This window comes from Pygoscelis adeliae, unplaced genomic scaffold, assembly GCF_000699105.1.
Source record: "Pygoscelis adeliae isolate BGI_AS28 unplaced genomic scaffold, ASM69910v1 Scaffold57, whole genome shotgun sequence".
NCBI lineage: Eukaryota > Metazoa > Chordata > Aves > Sphenisciformes > Spheniscidae > Pygoscelis > Pygoscelis adeliae.
Window position 1 is genome coordinate 13,868,219 of NW_008825615.1, and position 17,056 is coordinate 13,885,274.

The 17,056-nt window shown below is 39.4% G+C and overlaps 1 protein-coding gene across 2 annotated transcripts in view; it reads right to left on the reverse strand.

Moving 5' to 3' along the window:
* The window catches only part of BEND6 (BEN domain containing 6), a 21,642-nt gene extending 5,722 nt beyond the window's left edge, over positions 1–15,920 (reverse strand). Inside the window, exons 1-7 of one of the 2 annotated variants that reach the window (XM_009333172.1) lie at positions 15,785–15,920; positions 5,483–5,711; positions 5,232–5,377; positions 4,657–4,776; positions 4,089–4,266; positions 2,388–2,605; positions 814–1,006 (exon numbers count right to left, since the gene is read on the reverse strand). In XM_009333172.1, coding sequence (XP_009331447.1) covers positions 814–1,006; positions 2,388–2,605; positions 4,089–4,266; positions 4,657–4,776; positions 5,232–5,377; positions 5,483–5,678 — 1,051 coding nt within the window. In that variant the 5' untranslated portion in view covers positions 5,679–5,711; positions 15,785–15,920. Of the gene's footprint in view, positions 1–813; positions 1,007–2,387; positions 2,606–4,088; positions 4,267–4,656; positions 4,777–5,231; positions 5,378–5,482; positions 5,712–9,068; positions 9,105–15,784 lie in introns of those variants that run through there. The other variant, XM_009333173.1, reaches the window with a different exon arrangement.
* Positions 15,921–17,056: the final 1,136 nt, after the last annotated feature.

A 17,056-nucleotide genomic window follows, 5' to 3' on the forward strand; every position in this document is an offset into this window, starting at 1 on the left:
CCTTTTTCTCTAGCTAGGTCCTTAAGAAAAAGAGGTTTCTGCAACTGGTAACTTTTGAAACTGCTGGCCAACTTCAACAAAACTGGACCAAGGTACAGGAACTGGAGCTAAGCTGGGAACTGAGAGAACTAGAGAAGTCCGAGGGAATGGCAATGGGCGAGGGATTCTAGTACAGGAATTTAGGCTATGTTGTTCAAGTATTAAGCTATAGGTGTGAATCCAATAAAAATCAGGTTTCATGTGCTCACAAAATACTGTTTTCTTTAAAGCTGCTACTTCCATCTGAAATGATTCTCTTTCTTACGCACCAAACATTTTTTGCCCTAAACCTCAGCATAAAACAAATTTTGTTTGCTTCTCTGATCACTATTCCTGTCTTCTATACTTATTGTCTCATTTTGCCTCCAGCGCTATTTAAAATGTCAGAATTCATAACATTCACTAACTTCAGAATGTAGCAGACATCATTATTTTAAATTTGATCCCAGTGTGTCCTGTCTTTGCCTTCCCTTAACCGTTAATTGTCATGCTCCAAGTTTGACTGTTGTAGATTAACCTTTCAAAGGCTAAAAAAATATACAGTATCACTGTGCTGAGTAGCCACTTAAGTAAAACCCACAAAATTCACACAATAGAAATACTACTACTTAGCATTTCACTGACAGTATTTATAACAGATGGGTTAAAAAAGTTTGTAGCTGAAGAAGGAAATACGGAACAGCACAGACTAACTGTTAAGCATTACAGCCCCTCCCTCAGAGAAAGCCCTCTGTCAAGTCAGTGCCACATTGAGTAATGTTAACAAGTCATCACCTATGATTTCTTGAACTTCATTCTGATTCATAGCTGGTTTCGCTGCTTTATCCTTTGAAGAGGAGGACTTCGCACCTGTCAGGCTGTGTGTAGCCATGTATTCATGTGTATAAAGTGCTTGCATCAGGTCATTTATAAACTTTTGAGGTTTGCTCTTGTTACAAAGTGCAATCTGCCACTTTTCGATCTTGAACTGGAAAACAAAATTGGTCATAGGCATAACTATTGCAGTTCTCTAGAAATATTACCTCTGAAATATTTTTTTTAAGTTTTCTTTTTTTAAACCACAATTTCAAAAGTAATCTCTGCAAACTGTGTGCTTGAGATCAACGCTAAAATCGCATACCACTCAATGTTTGCAACTGTACACACAGGTTGATTTTTTTTCAGAAGCAAGTGTGGGGCAGACAGTTCCTAGCAAAGGAAAATGAAAAGTGCCATTCATCCTAGCAAACACTTCACCGAGCGATCCTTATTACTCACTAGTGGAGACAGGACATGTTCAGACATAGCTAAGTCCTTCTGCTTGCACTCCATGCAGGCTGGCTGTGGTCCAGTTCTGGCGTAGATTCTGTACAGCCTCGGGAGCATGGCACTATGCCCAAGCTAATATTCCTGCCTCCGAGCAGACATGCCCTAAGAACTGTGACATCTGGTCCTGGGCTTTGAGAGTGACTTCTACACACAGCAGTTGTACAGCCTAAGTATTTGAACTCTCCTAATGGGCAATTTTGAGCTACCTCTATTAAGTAAAGCTAGGTTGCTTAGAAAATTAGGTCTTTTTATTTCTTTGGAGATGTTAGGTCAAATTTTGTGTATTGCAATATTCAGTCAAAACATAATTTGATAATTCTTAATAGATTTCTTTGGTTTTTAGGACCCCATGACAACACACAAGAAAGATTTCCTCTGACTGGCATGACTCAGTGCATAGGAATGTTTATGTAAATCGTGAATGCAGAAGCTAGAATTATTCTTTTGGTTGGGTCTTTATATTTTTCATGTTCAGCCTGTGCCTGAGATTTCTCAGTTATGCTCTGTTATAATTACAGAGAATAGGGGAACATCTTTACTTAGTGCATGTGTGTGTGTGTGTGTGTGTGTATATATATATATGTATTTCTACTTAACTGCTGGCCAGTGTCTGGAACAAGAGCAGAAACATACCATTCTCTATTTACTTATTAACAGTTTAAACAGGCTGCTGGTATTTTTCTTAGATTATCTCTGAAACACTACCATTCCCCTTTGGCATCCAAAGCATTAGGCTGGAACTTATCCCCGGATCTCAGTATTTTCTTCATGCATCCGCATTTCTGCCCTTAGTCACAGATGTGCAAAGCCACCAAAATCAAAGCAAGTTTGAGAGCGTACCAGCACACTGAATTAAAAGTCTAGTGTTTCTCATGGAAAGAGCCTTCTGCACAAAAGGAGCTCATTAATCGCGTCATCAACTGAATGATGATAAAATTATTTTTGCTGATGCATATTTTTTATATTTGTTATACTATAAAAATAAAGTTTGTACTGTATAAAGTTTTAATTTTTATGCCTGAAATTGCCTTTTAACTGACCTGTTTTTCGGTCTGTTGCTCCTCATCTTCCATATTCAGAGTTATTGGTGAGCTGGAGTTACTATGCACAGCTGCATATGAATCTGCTAACGGATTGTTAGATGCTTTCCAAACAGCATGTGAATGCAGACTGGACGTAGATGATGTCACTCCCCCTTTGAGCAGTGCTTCAGCCATCCCTACCAGTTCCTCAAAATGGGTCACTGCCTGTGGCAACACTGAAATCAAATGGAAAGTGATGGGTAAAAGTAATTGCAGCTTTCAGACTCTAATTACATAAGGATGTATATTTTTGTAATTAGATTCCCGTTGTACTGCAAAAGAGTCATAGTAATCAGCAAAAACACATTAACATACTTTTTTCCTATTCTCTCAAAGCTTTTCCTGCCATTCTGCTGTCCCCACCCATGAAGATCTGGCCTCTGTTTTTAGAATAGCATAGATGATTGGTTCTCTGCAAGACTAAGAGGAACCATTAGTTTACGCCCATCGTGGCACCAAGCTGCCTATTTCTCTTTTTGCTTTTTGCTATCTCAAAATCTCTACAAGTCTGTAAAGCTATTGAATGTGGGCTAAGTAATGTTATGGCTGATTTGATTTTTTTTTTGCTTCAAAGAAGTTACATAGACTGCATAGACTTTTTTCCCTCTTTTTTAATCTATAGAGAATATCTTTTAAGTGGCCTTTTCTCCAAGTAATATTTATTTTCAAGTATAAACTTTTATTGAGTCCATTAAGAAGAATCAGTTCAGCAGAGTGAAAAGGATGCAAGGGCTGAAGAATCAGCAAGATACAGAATCACTGAATTACTAGAAAATACTGTCGAAGACTAATACAAGTGCTTAAGATGTAAGGCAAATGGACGCAAACGTGTAAGAAAAGTTGTCGGACACTAACAAAATGTTTAAAAATAATACTCAGAAAAGCGGAGATGAATGATTCAAACCAAGATGAAAAACATATGGAACAGGATCGGGTGGGCAATGAAACTGATAAGCACTTGCAAAATCATACAACAATAAAGAGAGAGATACTAGGCTGTCCAGGGATGGTATGACGTAGCTGGCAAGAAGCAGCAAAACCTCTTTAAACCTTATTCATTCACTAATGTTTTGAAATTTTGGATTCAGTCTTGGCTGCCCCAGAGTAAGGGACAGGGACAAGTAAGAGGGGCTTCAGAGGTGATCACTAAGTGATGAAGGATTCATTTATAAAAGAACAATATGGCTCACCTCTGGGAAAGGACTAAATTTGTTGTACCTGGAACTAACTCAGATTATCAATAACAAGGAATTACTAAAGTAATTAGAAATGAAATAATTCCAGAATAAAGAAAATTTCAGTAGATCAAGAATAACTCTTAAAAAATAAGATTAGTTGGACTGGTCAGTGGAGTGTTTGAGCTTAGCCGGTGGTTATACACAGCATACAGAAAGGTTCTCTCGGGAATGACTGACAGGATTTAGACAGATTTTTCCATTTCTAACTCTATGATTGCATGGCCTCCATTTAAGACAGTTTTTTCTAAGTGCTGCTGGAATTAAATGTTGCCATGTATCAAAGACTTTGATGCTAATGGTAGGCCTTGATCGTGTCAGATGCTTGAGCATCCATAATTCCTATCCAAATGGCCTCTTATAAATCAAGCTTTTCATGACCTTCAGGCTTTCCTCTTCATCAAAACACTTCCCCTGACTTTACCTTGAAGCATCACCAGGGACTGCCTTAGGCGGCAGTTTTCTCTCATGGTGTCTGCCAGCTTCCTCTTGAGACTTTTTATTTTGGCACACAGTTCTACCTTGGATAGTTGAAATAAAGGCTCTTCATCATCACTGCTACTTTCACTATACAGAAAGTTGCTTCCTGAATATGTTTCTCTCTGGAAAAAAAAAACAAAAACAAAAACCAAAACGTGCTATCTAGAACAACAACAACATAAAATTAAAGCATTAAAACTAACATTAAAATATCTGGCTAAATCAGAATATTTTCTTTTTATTCAGAATGTATAAACAGACTTGGTGCATTTTAATAATAGCTGTTACTGAACATAGATATTACCATTCATATTAAAATTCAAAATGAAATGTCAGGGTAATACATAACTGTTAGGTACTTCTCTCTCTGTTCTCCATTCACCAGTTTTCTAAGGTAGTGACTTTTAGAACCATTAACTTCACTAAAACAAAAGTCTTATGCCCTCCTAAACAAATACATTTCAGTTTACTTTTGCTTAACACATTAAAATTGCTGAAGGTGAGATGTTTACCTGTTTGTTAATTAAAGATGTTTCAAGTTGACTCAGGATGTTGGCAGGAGCAGATGCCTGTAATGATTTCTTTCTTTTTATATGCTTCATCATCTTCATATCTTTTATATGCTTCATCCCCTGTAAACAAGAGCATAGTAGTGCCTTTGCATTCCTGTAGAGCCTTTCATTACAGTAGCTCATGGTACACCATAAACTTTTATGCACTGTGCGCTCGACATTCTTGGTTAGTGTTTCTGAAAAATATGTTTATAACTTTTTGTTACACAAAGCTCAGAAAACCTGGTCCCTTCCCTTCCTTATGCAGTGGTCAGGCATCTGTCTTATGGGAGAAATGTGATGGAGCATCCAAGTCTTGAATAACACTTCTCTCTTTAAACAGCAAAGGACAAAATCTATTGGCCTAACTAATTACTCTGACAGGTTATCGTGCTGAGGTACCACACGAAGACTGTCTGTATTCCTACCTTTACTATACATATTTTGTGTATTATATTGTGAAGAATTAATAGTTACAGTCTATTTCATTCCATTACGGGCCTACCAATATCAGGCACATGAAGACAGAAACTCACCTGTTCTTTATCCAGGTCACTGTCTTCACTCTCTGAGAATATCATTTCTATCCTCTTCCTCTTGCCTTTTCCAAGGACTTGTATTTTTGTAATTTCATCCGCTCGTAATATCTTTTGCATCATTTCCACCAGCTCTTGGGGGTCATCTGAAGTGATGGGAAAAAAAGGCCAAAGCCCAGAAAATCAGGTAGCAATGCCTTACAACTAGATTAAAATTTCATATCAGACAAATGCTCTGTAACTGCACTCACCACTCATGTACACTACTTTCACCAGGTGCTTTTCTGTCTTTCTTTCTCCTACAGGCCAGTTTACTAGCACGTGCTCATTTGGTTTCAGAAGTCTTTCTAGTTCATTGTCATCGTTGGGAAGGTCCTGTATCCATGAAGTCTCTCCAATTTGCAGTGAATTATCATTTACAAAATCAAACAGTGTGAATTTTTTCATTGTTAAGTGGTTTTCTTGTCACACAGACACCGCCTGCAGGACGTCATAGGAAAAATAGCTGTTTCCATGTCATGCCACAGGAATGTTAGAAGAATACTTTAAAAAGCCCCAAACCACCCTCCTGTTCCTGGATTTTGGTAATTACCTTGTATGAAAATATCCTGGATAAGGAAGTGAAAACTAGCCAAGCAGCGTGTTGTATCTCCCCTGAAAGATGGAAGCTGCTCTGCTCAATACAAGTACATCAGACAGCTGCCTCCAAAATTATGCACAGAAAACAGCTTTCACTCACAAGAGCCCTTGCTTCCATATTACTAGCATGCCTAATCTATCTCCTGCCCAGGATCTCTATTACTACTGCATATGCCCCAACAAAAGTTTTCAGTCCAGCCTCTGGCTAAAAAATACAGGTGTGATAACTTTTCCTAGAACGAGGGAAGGTAGTAGTTCTACATGCTATTAAAAGGGATGTATGACTTCCAGGGCTGTATTAATCATCTCATGGGCAGCAAGACGTACAATTGCAGACACGAAAAAACAACCCAGAACAACCCAGGACAACTGACTGGATGAGGTATGACATATTCTGGCAGTGGAAAACTTGATGTACAAAAGAAATGACAGGCTGAGGACTGGAAGAGCTGGGCTGCTTCATGAAGAATAACAGCAACAAGGAGAACCCAGACCCAAATATACAGCTAAATCCTTTGCTTACATAAAACAATATTTGTAAAGCAAAGGACCATTTCTGGGCTTTTTAAAGCACTGAAGTTCCACACTGGGAGAAGGGAGCAAGTCATACTTTGTGCTTTATTTTTCTAATTAATCTGATACGCCTTACATGAATGTGTGAAATGTAACATACATTATTAAACTCTACTGGAAGTGTAACCGGTTCATTTAAGTGCTTCCATTATACCCAGAGAAGATATTTTATACTTTAAAATTATTAAATCAGATAAAACCAATAAATAGAAAATCTGATTTTGTCAAGCCACGGTCTTCGTTCCAACAAACATACGGTTTGGCCTGTCAGTTCATAGAGGTGAAGTAATTTTACAGAGCTGCAAACTCATGAATTCCCAGATGTGACAGCATGATTTGCGATTTACTTGGCCTCAATCAGTCAGAAGCAAATCTAGCGCCTCATGCAGAGGCTGTCAAAAAGGTAACTCAGAGCTAGGAAAGGAGAATTACGCAGAGCTATTATGTCAAAGTGAGAAAATCTGGCTGCAGTGCTCTGAGAAGCAATGTCAATTTTTTTGCAGAAGCCCAGCTCACCACTATTCACCACGTCTGTACTACGCCTCGAAAAGCTGTTTTTTCACACAGGGGTGAACTTGTTAATTTGTGAAAGACAGTTGTGCTCTTGTCAACATGTTTACTGATACAATGAGGCAAGCGGCATAAGAAATCGCCATTAAAAAGTGTATTAAATCATGCTTTTATGCAGAATGTGTTGAGTGTGATAACAGTAGGCTTGTTAAGTACTGCCCTGCTGAAGAAAGGAGACTGTGTTTGCAAGAATTCACATTAATTTTCTTTAAAGCAAGTTAGAAAGACCGGGCAACATTCATCACATGTAAATTCTGGAGAGGAAGCTGCCTGAATGTCTATGCCTAGCATGAATCACTGGAGGCCTCATTCTGCCACTGATCCATGCCGAGTGGATCCTCACACCACAGAAAGGGATCATTCAACAATTTAAAACAGCCCGTGCATGCAATCACGTTGACCATCAGTGTTTTTCCTTCTTTCTCGAACTGCTTTTGAGTATGTACACCAGTCAGCTTAACATTTCTCATTTGGCACAAAGATGTTAACTTCTACCCCTGATCAACCCAGGACAATCCCCATCATTGAGTTCTTTGATTCTCAAATGAAGTACTTTGAGCTTTCTCCTCCTTGGCCCTTGGCAGCTGCAAGCTACTTCATCACCCTCCTAAAAGCCCATATAAGGTCAGCAGAATTGCAAAAAAGTTAGAACTGCCAGTGTGCTAAGATTAACAGCTGATTGACTGACTTCTATATTTTTTTAAATGTTTCCCTGTAGTCCTCAGTTTGTATGTTGCCTCTCATTTTGTATTGAGACAAATATTCTCTGAGCCATGGGACATGCTTGTGGTCTGCGCTTGTACAGGGTTAGCAAGCCAGCCCGGGATTTCCAGGGATGCACCGAATACACAGGCTGTTCACAGCGTGGAGGGTAAGCGATGATTCCCCACGGCACTGGGGCTATTCACATACACACTGTGCCAACCAAGCACATCGGTAGCAAGTCCAACAGCTTTTGGAAGGTATCAGACTTGCGTATGTGTTATACAGCTTAATGAAGTCAATGGACACGTGGACTTCTGGATGTTCGGAGCCCATGACAGCAGCCTGGTGCCACTGGTAGACTCTGTGAAGCACATGGCTCGCGAGATCCCTCACACAGTCTTTACACCTGACAAGCACCTGGATCCACGAAAATCCATCCCGCCACTCAAAGCTAGGGACAATTTCTACCATGGTCATGGCAGGACTTGGAGCTCAGCAATTTGTCTACATCATCTATAAAGCTCTTCTGAGCTGTGAAAAATCTTGCCTGTGGTGGGAGGGTGTACTAGTAAACAGCTAAACTTATTTCACCAAGAGTCTTAACAGCTGCCAAGTTAAAATATAAGCCACATAGGATGCTGAGAGAAATAAGGAATGGATTTCACAAATAGTCATGGGAGGAGGGATGCGGTTGATCCATTCCTTTAGCTCCTGGCAGGAGTCTGAAAGCCTCCCGGCAGCTTTCTGAGGCTTGTGCTCAGTCCTGTTGCTCCTGCTGCTTTTGAAGGGACCAAGGCAGGAAAGCAGTTGTGGGGCAACAACGGAGAATGGCCAGGTCCCTTCTCCTCTGCTGCAGTTCTGCTGGGCATCAGCTCAGCTGCTTGCATTACAGATAAAATGACAAAACTATTACACTGCCAAATAAAAGGAACAGAGTGCAATAGTTGATTGTTAGTATTTTTCTGTTATGGAGCTATGGCTTCAGCTCCTGCAGTAGACATTAAATCAAACTACGTCTTTTCACAGAATTTATTGTGACAATCCATGGGTCCTGGGGATAATACCTGTCTGCTGGCATCATCGCTAGCCAGTGATTAAAGGGAATGGAAAGGTAGAACAAAATGTCTCTAATGAGGAAAAGGAACAGTAAAATACTTCACTTACTGGAAGAGAAGTCCTGCAGTGTTTTCTCACCCTGTTCTCCCACTGGAGTCAATGTGAACATTGTCTGAGTCAGAACTGCTGCAGATGCCTCCCTCTAAAACGTTTTATTTGCCAAAACAGATCAAAGGCAAAATACACTGTATCATCAGGAAAAAAAAAAACCTTGGGGAGCGGGATTAATCTTACCAAACTTTTACTGCCTTAAAAGTGAGAGGTTGTCTAGCCATGTTTGGCTCAGTCACCACAGAGAGAGAGGTGATTCATCTCACCCTAAGACACACATCTAAAAGAGAGTGGATAACTTACTGTTTGGGAGAGCCTATTTCTCTTTGCTGACTATTCAGTGACTATACAGGAGTAGGTATGTCTCCTTATAGAAGCTGGCTCGGTCCAACCCATCCTATATTAGCTTTTTCTATTTTTGAAGCCGTAGGATAGATTCCAATAGACCTTCTGCTATAGGGAGCCAAGAGGATGAGGTCTATTAAAGTGTATTTGGTTCTCTGTTTTAAATCTTTCTTACATAGTTCTGCAAGTCATCAAGTAAGATTTCTGACACTGAGTGCTGTGTTCAGTGGTTTAATTGGAAGATATATAATCATGCACAGACATAACCCTGTGTGCAGCTACTAACCACAGACAGAATTATATGACCTTTGAAAGCCACTTATGTTTTGCAAGTTACTTCTGCTATATTCTCCATTTGAAAATACTAGCTACTTATTTAAGAAGTACTAAAATGCAAATTTATGTTTACGTGGTCTAAGACACAAATCTGTCTTTACTTTTTCTAAAAGCAGGTAATTTGTAGAAGGGGAGAAAAAAAGGAGCCTTTTAATTTTAAAGCTCTGCAGAGGAAACATTAATTTGACTCTTAATTTTTACAAACATGTTAACACCTCACATTCTGCACAGATGCTACAAATTTGCACACAGAATATTGTTACTAAGCAACCCAAAAAGCCAGAACAAAAAAAACCCCCACAAAAGTCATTTAAAGACATCTCTCACCCTTTGACTGACATAGTCTGTTCCATTCAGCCAGAGAGTTGGCAGATGGCATGCTGAGATCATAATTTCTCTTTCCTTTCAGTAAACGTAGTGTAGAGTATTACAAATTTAGAATACGAGATTGTAGGGCCACTCGATGGGTCTGATTCTGCCACGGCTTAAAATAGGGCTTTGCCACCGATTTCAGCAAACCAAGAAACTGTACCATAACACAGATCCATGATAAAGTACTAACATTTTATATTGTCTAGCCTCTAAGTTCAGCCTTCAATGATCCCAGTTTTCCTTGGAAAAAAAGCCCGCCTTTACTGAGCTAGAAATTCATCTATCTCACTCAAACTATTTATTTCCAATTCAGCATAATGAGCGGTAGTCACAGATTTGGTTTGTGTTACTTTGCCTATGGGATTTTACATTGAACTTGTCAGGACATTAAACATGTCAGGACATTAAACACAATGTTGGTGTAAAACTCTTGGGCTACAATGAAGTCTCAAAATTTCCAGTTCTCCGGAAAACATGACTATATTTAAACACGTTACATGCCCTGTTGTGGGTTCTAATCTTATTCCCCTGAAACCAGTGTAAGATTTACTAATTATTTCAGTGGAATTAGGCACTGTCGGAAGAATGCAGAAGTGTTGTTACCCCTCAAAAGATTTACAGTGTGATATCTTAGTCATTTTATAGGAAAATATGACTTAAAAGCACAAATCTGCTGCTCTCAGCTGAGAAATACAGAGTACAGAGTACAGATTTTCCAGAATCATCAGTATCACTGTATTCCAAATTCAGCTGGAAATCTGAGGGAGCATGTATCAGAACATTACTGCAACTTTCAAGACTATAAATGCACAGAAATGATCCCACTTGTCTTCCACAGGAAGGATAAAACTACATGATTTTTATTACTGATATCTAACAGCTCACTTCCTGACTGTAGATCGCTATCCTGGTGTGACTAGCTATGAAATAATCTGAGATACTTTTCCAAGAAGTGATGCTATTAATGGTAAAGCAACATCTTCTGGCCTTACTTATGCAGATTGTCTTGGTGACTTCAAAGCTTCAGCAGCGTTTACAATCCACAGGATTATATGCAGAATTTGGCCCATACCTTGTCCCACACGCTAAAATCCATTTTAGTGGCCCAAGAAATTCATGAAGCCATTATTTTTCACAGTAGTGCCCTTCATGCTGTGAGTTTTAGCAACCTAGAAGTTCTATAAAATAACATTAATACCTAAATATGCCAAAGCCCTTTGTAGGACTGTGGCTTAAATCAAAAGCTTGAAGAAATTTATTGGAAAAGCTCTGGTTTTTGCATCAAACCATTAATTTTATTTGTAATACTGAGTGATAGGAAAGGATGAATTTATTAAGCAGGTGCATTTAGTATGTCTAGAAGTACTAAACTTCTGTTCTAACTAATAATTTATTCAACTAACAGTGAAACATGGGGTTTGTTTTAATAAATTTCAAGATAGCAATCTGGCATCATTACTGGGCTTTCAGGACAGGATTCAGTTCTAGATTAAGATGCTTACATTTAGGTATCTCTGGTGCACCAGTTATCTAAGTTATCACTGTAATCACTGGAGATCTAGGGATCAATTTGGCTTCCTAAACATAGGTGTCTAGTGCCAGTGTCCTCTAGTATTCTGCTTGGCCTTCAGCTGCTACGCCAGAAGTGCAAATCTCCCACAGGTCTTTTATCACAACTGCCGTCCCTTTGGAGATGTCTCAGCCTTGAGCAACTCCAACAGTCATGAGTGTCAAGCCCCTACTGAACACAATTAAAGCTCCCTGGAGAGCAATTCAGTTCATTTCAAATGCTTTAGGGCTCAATTCAGTTGCCTAAAAGTAAATGCATGGTGCAATCTTAGATACCATAAATTATTACGCCTGGCCTCCAACTGCCTCTTCTAATGGGCACATATCTCACATAGGGCCTAGACCCTCTTCCAGGCTCGTGAGGATGGTTACTAACTCCAGGCACATCAAATAGCACTAAACACACAAATTTAGGGAAGCGAATTGTTCTCTGGGCCCCAATGACTGAACTGAGTTTGAAAAGGAGCTTAGATACCTCACATGCCTATAAACCACATACATTTATTTATCTGTATTTTAATCCCACACTCAGTGAAAGATCCCCATAAAGGCAACAAGATGCAGGAAGTTATATTAATTCTACATCACAGATCAGTATCTTTATTAAATAGCTATTTCACAGCTGACAGATGGAAAACTAACAGCCACTTTGATTTGCTTATTCGCAAATGCCATGCTCCACAAAAGGTATTAATATACAGATCAACAAAAATAAGTTTATTTATTGAACTGGATGAGATACCTAAGCTACAGGAATTTGTATAGTCACATAAAAGCTCTTTCCATGCAGGTTCATATATCCAAACTCTTAGAAGCAGTAAGTAGCCTGGGAGGAGAAACAAGTCAGCATGGCTCTGTAGAGTCCAACTCTTGGCTGTACTCATTCTGATCTGGCTTGGGTAATTCAACACAACACATCTTAACAGCTTCCAAATTGTAAAGGTTAAAGAACAGTGACGTATTCACTTATGTTGTCTAAAGATGTTTATGGGAAGGCAACATCGTCAGGGAAAGTTTGACCACGCGCAAATCTGTGCTGAGGTACAAAGCCTGTGCACTTGCTCTATGTTAACAGCCCAAGCAGCCAAACAACCTTTTAGGAAAAGGCTGAAAAAATATCAGACATACTTTCCATATGCAAATACTGTACTTTCAAATTGGACTTGTTCAAACAAACTCACTGATGGGGGTTTGTTATAATATATATACTCATGTGAGAGTTTATAAAAGGAGGCATCTTACTCTTTTTATAAGGTGGCATAAGCTATCTTATATCTTCAGATAAGCTGTGCTGCCCCAAAGCATTACTATCGGTGACATTCTCCCTTCAACTCTAAGAGCATAGAAGTGAAATACCAGCTAGGAAATTCCAGGCTTGAGCTCTGGTCAGTATTTAATAATCTAGCAGCATCTTAACTGTCTCTACTTAGATGTCTTTATTGGCTGTCATAGGTGAGCGATGATAGATTAGAAGTCATGCCTGGTTAATACTCCAAGTGCCTGCTCTTTTACTCCAAAGCTCTTCCTCAGTTGCTCTGGTTTTGTGGCATGTTGGTAGGAGGGAATGAACTTGATGATCTCCAGTTAAAAAAAAAAAAAATCTGCATTACTATTAAAGGTCATGAGCTAGAACAAGAGACATAGACGTTGTCCTCTTACTCCAGGGAATATTACTGCAACTAAGAGTAGTTCTGTGTGCACTTAGGAGAATTGACAGAAAGGCATCTTCCCTGCAAGGATAACAACCTCAAACCTTATTAGAGCTATTTTTTTCCCCCCTCCTGTAAAATTAAATGTCTTTTCAGTGTATGTAGTTCAACGTAACTTTATAAATTAATATAAAAGCTGAACGACCAGTGTTGTGTATTGGTCTGAAACAATCCTTAAGCAACTTCCAATTACACACATAAAATACTAATGAAGTGCAATTCCCTCTGGGATGCAAGGCCACATTCAGATTGACAACTGCTAGATTAAACACTGCCAAAAATGAGTACAGAGCAAATTTTAACCAAGGACAAAGGGGCATATCACTGCTGTAATAAAAAAAAAAAAAAAAAAAAAGCCATAGGAGCTTTAGCAGTATATTTCGATCTAGGCTCAAGATCAGCCTCTCTGTCTGCAAAGTCAATTTATGCCCACAGAATTCCTGCCAGCATTTTTCCAGCAACATTGTAAGCCGTGAGTGCACAACTGCACGGCTCATGCTCCATTCGATTTACATTCAGTCTAATAAACAGAGGGAATCAAAACATGCAAGTTGTGTGAGTTGATGAACCAGCAAAATAAGGACAATTACTGCCACATATATAAAGCAGGCAGAATTTGGTTTTACGTGGTCAGCTAAGACACCTGCAGATGGTAAAACATTCCAGTCATGGAGGGGTCTAGTCTGCAGCACTGGAATCACACAGTTTGGTCTTGGGTAAATCAAACAACCTTTATAGTTTAGCTTCTCTTTTCAAAGGATCTGAAATAATAATACATATTTTCCTAATTTCAAGGATATTGTGAGAATTAACTAATGCTAGTGTGCCTTCCAAACATACAAAGCACTGTATGGAGCAAACAATTTAACAAGTTTTGCAGAACAAAAATTTGCAATAACCCTGCTGAATTCAGAACATATAATTTCACATTACAGATTTTTTTTGAAATGTGATGCCTATATCAAGCTGGAAATTGTTATTCTTTCAGCTGAAGAATGTGTTTTATAAGATTAATCATCTACCAGAAACTCCCACAACATCATCTCATACATCATGCTTAAACTGCTAGAGAGCACACTGAGGACAGCGTGTAACCCGTGAAGTCAAATATTGAGGGGGAAAGTCAATTATTTCATTGAATGAAGTTGATAATACTCAGATACTACAATATTTTCTGTATTTACTTTGCTTGCTTCTTTGGTTTTTACTCTGTTTACTTTGGTTCCTCTTTGATTAGAAAAAAAAATTGTTAAGAAGCATTAGATGATTAGAGAATCCTTCTAACCATTTAAGTAGTCATTTAAGCAGAATATTTTACTTAATTATAATTAATTAGTAGAAACACAGTCCTTAAAGCATACCTACATACCAGTGAAAGGAAGTGATCTTACTCTTTCACTTACTCAGCTGCTCTTCTGAAATCATATCACGTATCATCTCCTATTCTTATGTCCACATCACCAAATCTAGCATGTGACCTTTTTTTTTTTCAGCTCATTGATACAGGGGGTCTTACAATTGCAAAATGAGGTCCACAAGGCCTGAATCTGTAGGAGCAGAGAGGTGCCTTCTGAGAGTTGCTGAGTGCCCTTGAATCCCACAACTTACATTGGGGGAGGTCAGCAGATCTCTGCAGACATGGTTTCTCCACTCCAAATACCATCATATTTTCCTTTCGCCGTTTTTTTTTTTTATCCTTTCAGCCTAACCCATGGTACTCAGCTAGGATTTTTAGTTGCTTTTGAAAAGAGTTGCTGAACCTCACGTAAATTATCAAGGAATATGCACTAGTCCATAGATTGTACTGCAATTCTGCATACAGGGCAAGAGTATGGGCAGAAAGTATCTCTGCCTTCAGCCGTGCTGGGCAAGGCTGCTAAGTCAGAACAGGTTACCATGACAGACTGCCTGAAGGAATATTTTAGGTCAGTGCTGCCTTGTCTCCCTGCAGGAAGACCGCTGCTGCTACAACACATTCCCTGCTCAACTCTTCCATTAAACTGCAGAAGTCTGACATAATTTCCGTGCTGTTCCCCTCCCTCACGCAATTTGGGAAAATAGGTAAACAACTGCATTCAGGAGTGACTGCAGCCAGAGAAACAGCCTCCTGTCCTGTCCTGTCCCTTTCCACTGCCAACGTTTGCTGGTCGCCTCTTTTCTGTGGCGTGTCTGAAGCAGAACTTTCCTTTTTCATCCCTCTGCCCAAGTACTTACCGCCACCTCCTCCCTCAGCATTGCTCAAGTAAAAGGCTGCTTCCAAGCCTCCTGCCGAAAACTTCGGCTATGCCTGTGACTTTGTCGCTGTTCTGTTTCCCTGTGATCCCCATCAAAACATGCATCCGCAGGACGCTGCCTCCCACCTGCTCACATCTCTGCAGAAGTGCAGCCCCACCATGCGTACTCTGAAACAGCAGCAGTACCCCTTGTTTATTTCAGGGTCGAAGGCTGCCTTCTTAGCTTATAAAACCCTTTTGGACTTGCTTCAGCCTCTCAACAACTTACATCTCTTTTCTGACCCGCCTTGCCATTCCACACACTTTGTCACAGTTAGTCTCAAGACTTTGTTACCTTCTTTTACTTCCTCTTCTCTGAAATAGCTTCACCTCCGGGATTCTCCTTCTGAGGTCAAATCTCAGCTGAGAGGTTTTGTTTTAACCTTCTCTCTTCATTCCTTTTCTCTTCTCTGTTTATCATCCTTCAGATTTATGAAAAGTTCCCTGAAAAACATTCTGTAAAGAAGCTTATATTAAAAGTGCAATACATACAAAAGCTTCTTTTAATTTCTCTTTATTACTATTTGTGGGTGGGTGGGAATCTACTCACATATAGTTTGCTTATTTTTAATGTGAAATAACTTCAGCAACTTAAACTTTATTCACCACAGAAGTAATATTTTAACCACGCTACCAAACCCTGCAGTATTTAACAAACACAGAGCAGTGATGAATATAAAGAAAGCCACAGCAGCAGTTTGGTATACATGTGAGACAGTTGACTCAGATGCCTGGAGCAGCAGCTCTCTGAAAAATCATGCATGTCAGCATTTCTTGTACTAAACTGTACTCTCTCTTGCATTTGAAAAAAAATTAAGCGGTTGTCGTGAAATCTATTACAGCCTTTTGGCAAAACATTATCCTCAAGACACCAATGAGCTCCAAGTCTTAGAAGGGAAAAGCTATAAACCTTAAACTAACAAGCTAACACGAGAGATTTGTCTGTCAAATGTTTTCTATGCACCGCTACCCAAGAACAATGTGAAAATAACTGTTCCCTCTCAGTTCTCTGCAATTTACCGTGCAGTCACTGCTGTGCCACATTTCCTCTACCATCCCATTCTGAAACAAATCAGCGCAGAGCAAAAGGTGTCGAAAAGTTTCCTGCTCCTGCAATACGCTGCAATGAAGCACTGCAGCAGGGCAGCGCCTTGCCGGGAGGATCACACTGATTCCCTTCATGTTACAGTGAGGTAACACGAACCATCTGAATAATCTCCAGGTAATCTGCATTAAAACCATTTTACTGCAGTGTACTGCGGTGTTAGGAAAGATTTTAATACTGCACCACGTGATGCAACACAGCCTTACAGCATTTGTCAGTTCCTAGGCGGTGAGGGAAAGCTTTAAATCAAAGGCTGCAATGTAGCAACTTTCCATTTTACTAAGTAATAGGACAGACTATTTTGGCTCACTGTGTTGGCGTATAGTATGAAATGATTTCCTGGAATAAAATATTATAAGACCTAAAAGCCAACTTTTTTTTTTTTTCTTTCTTTACTTAGTCCCCCACCCAAGCTGGTATCAAGAGAATCTTTCAACGAAAATGGATTTCCCTAACCTTAAG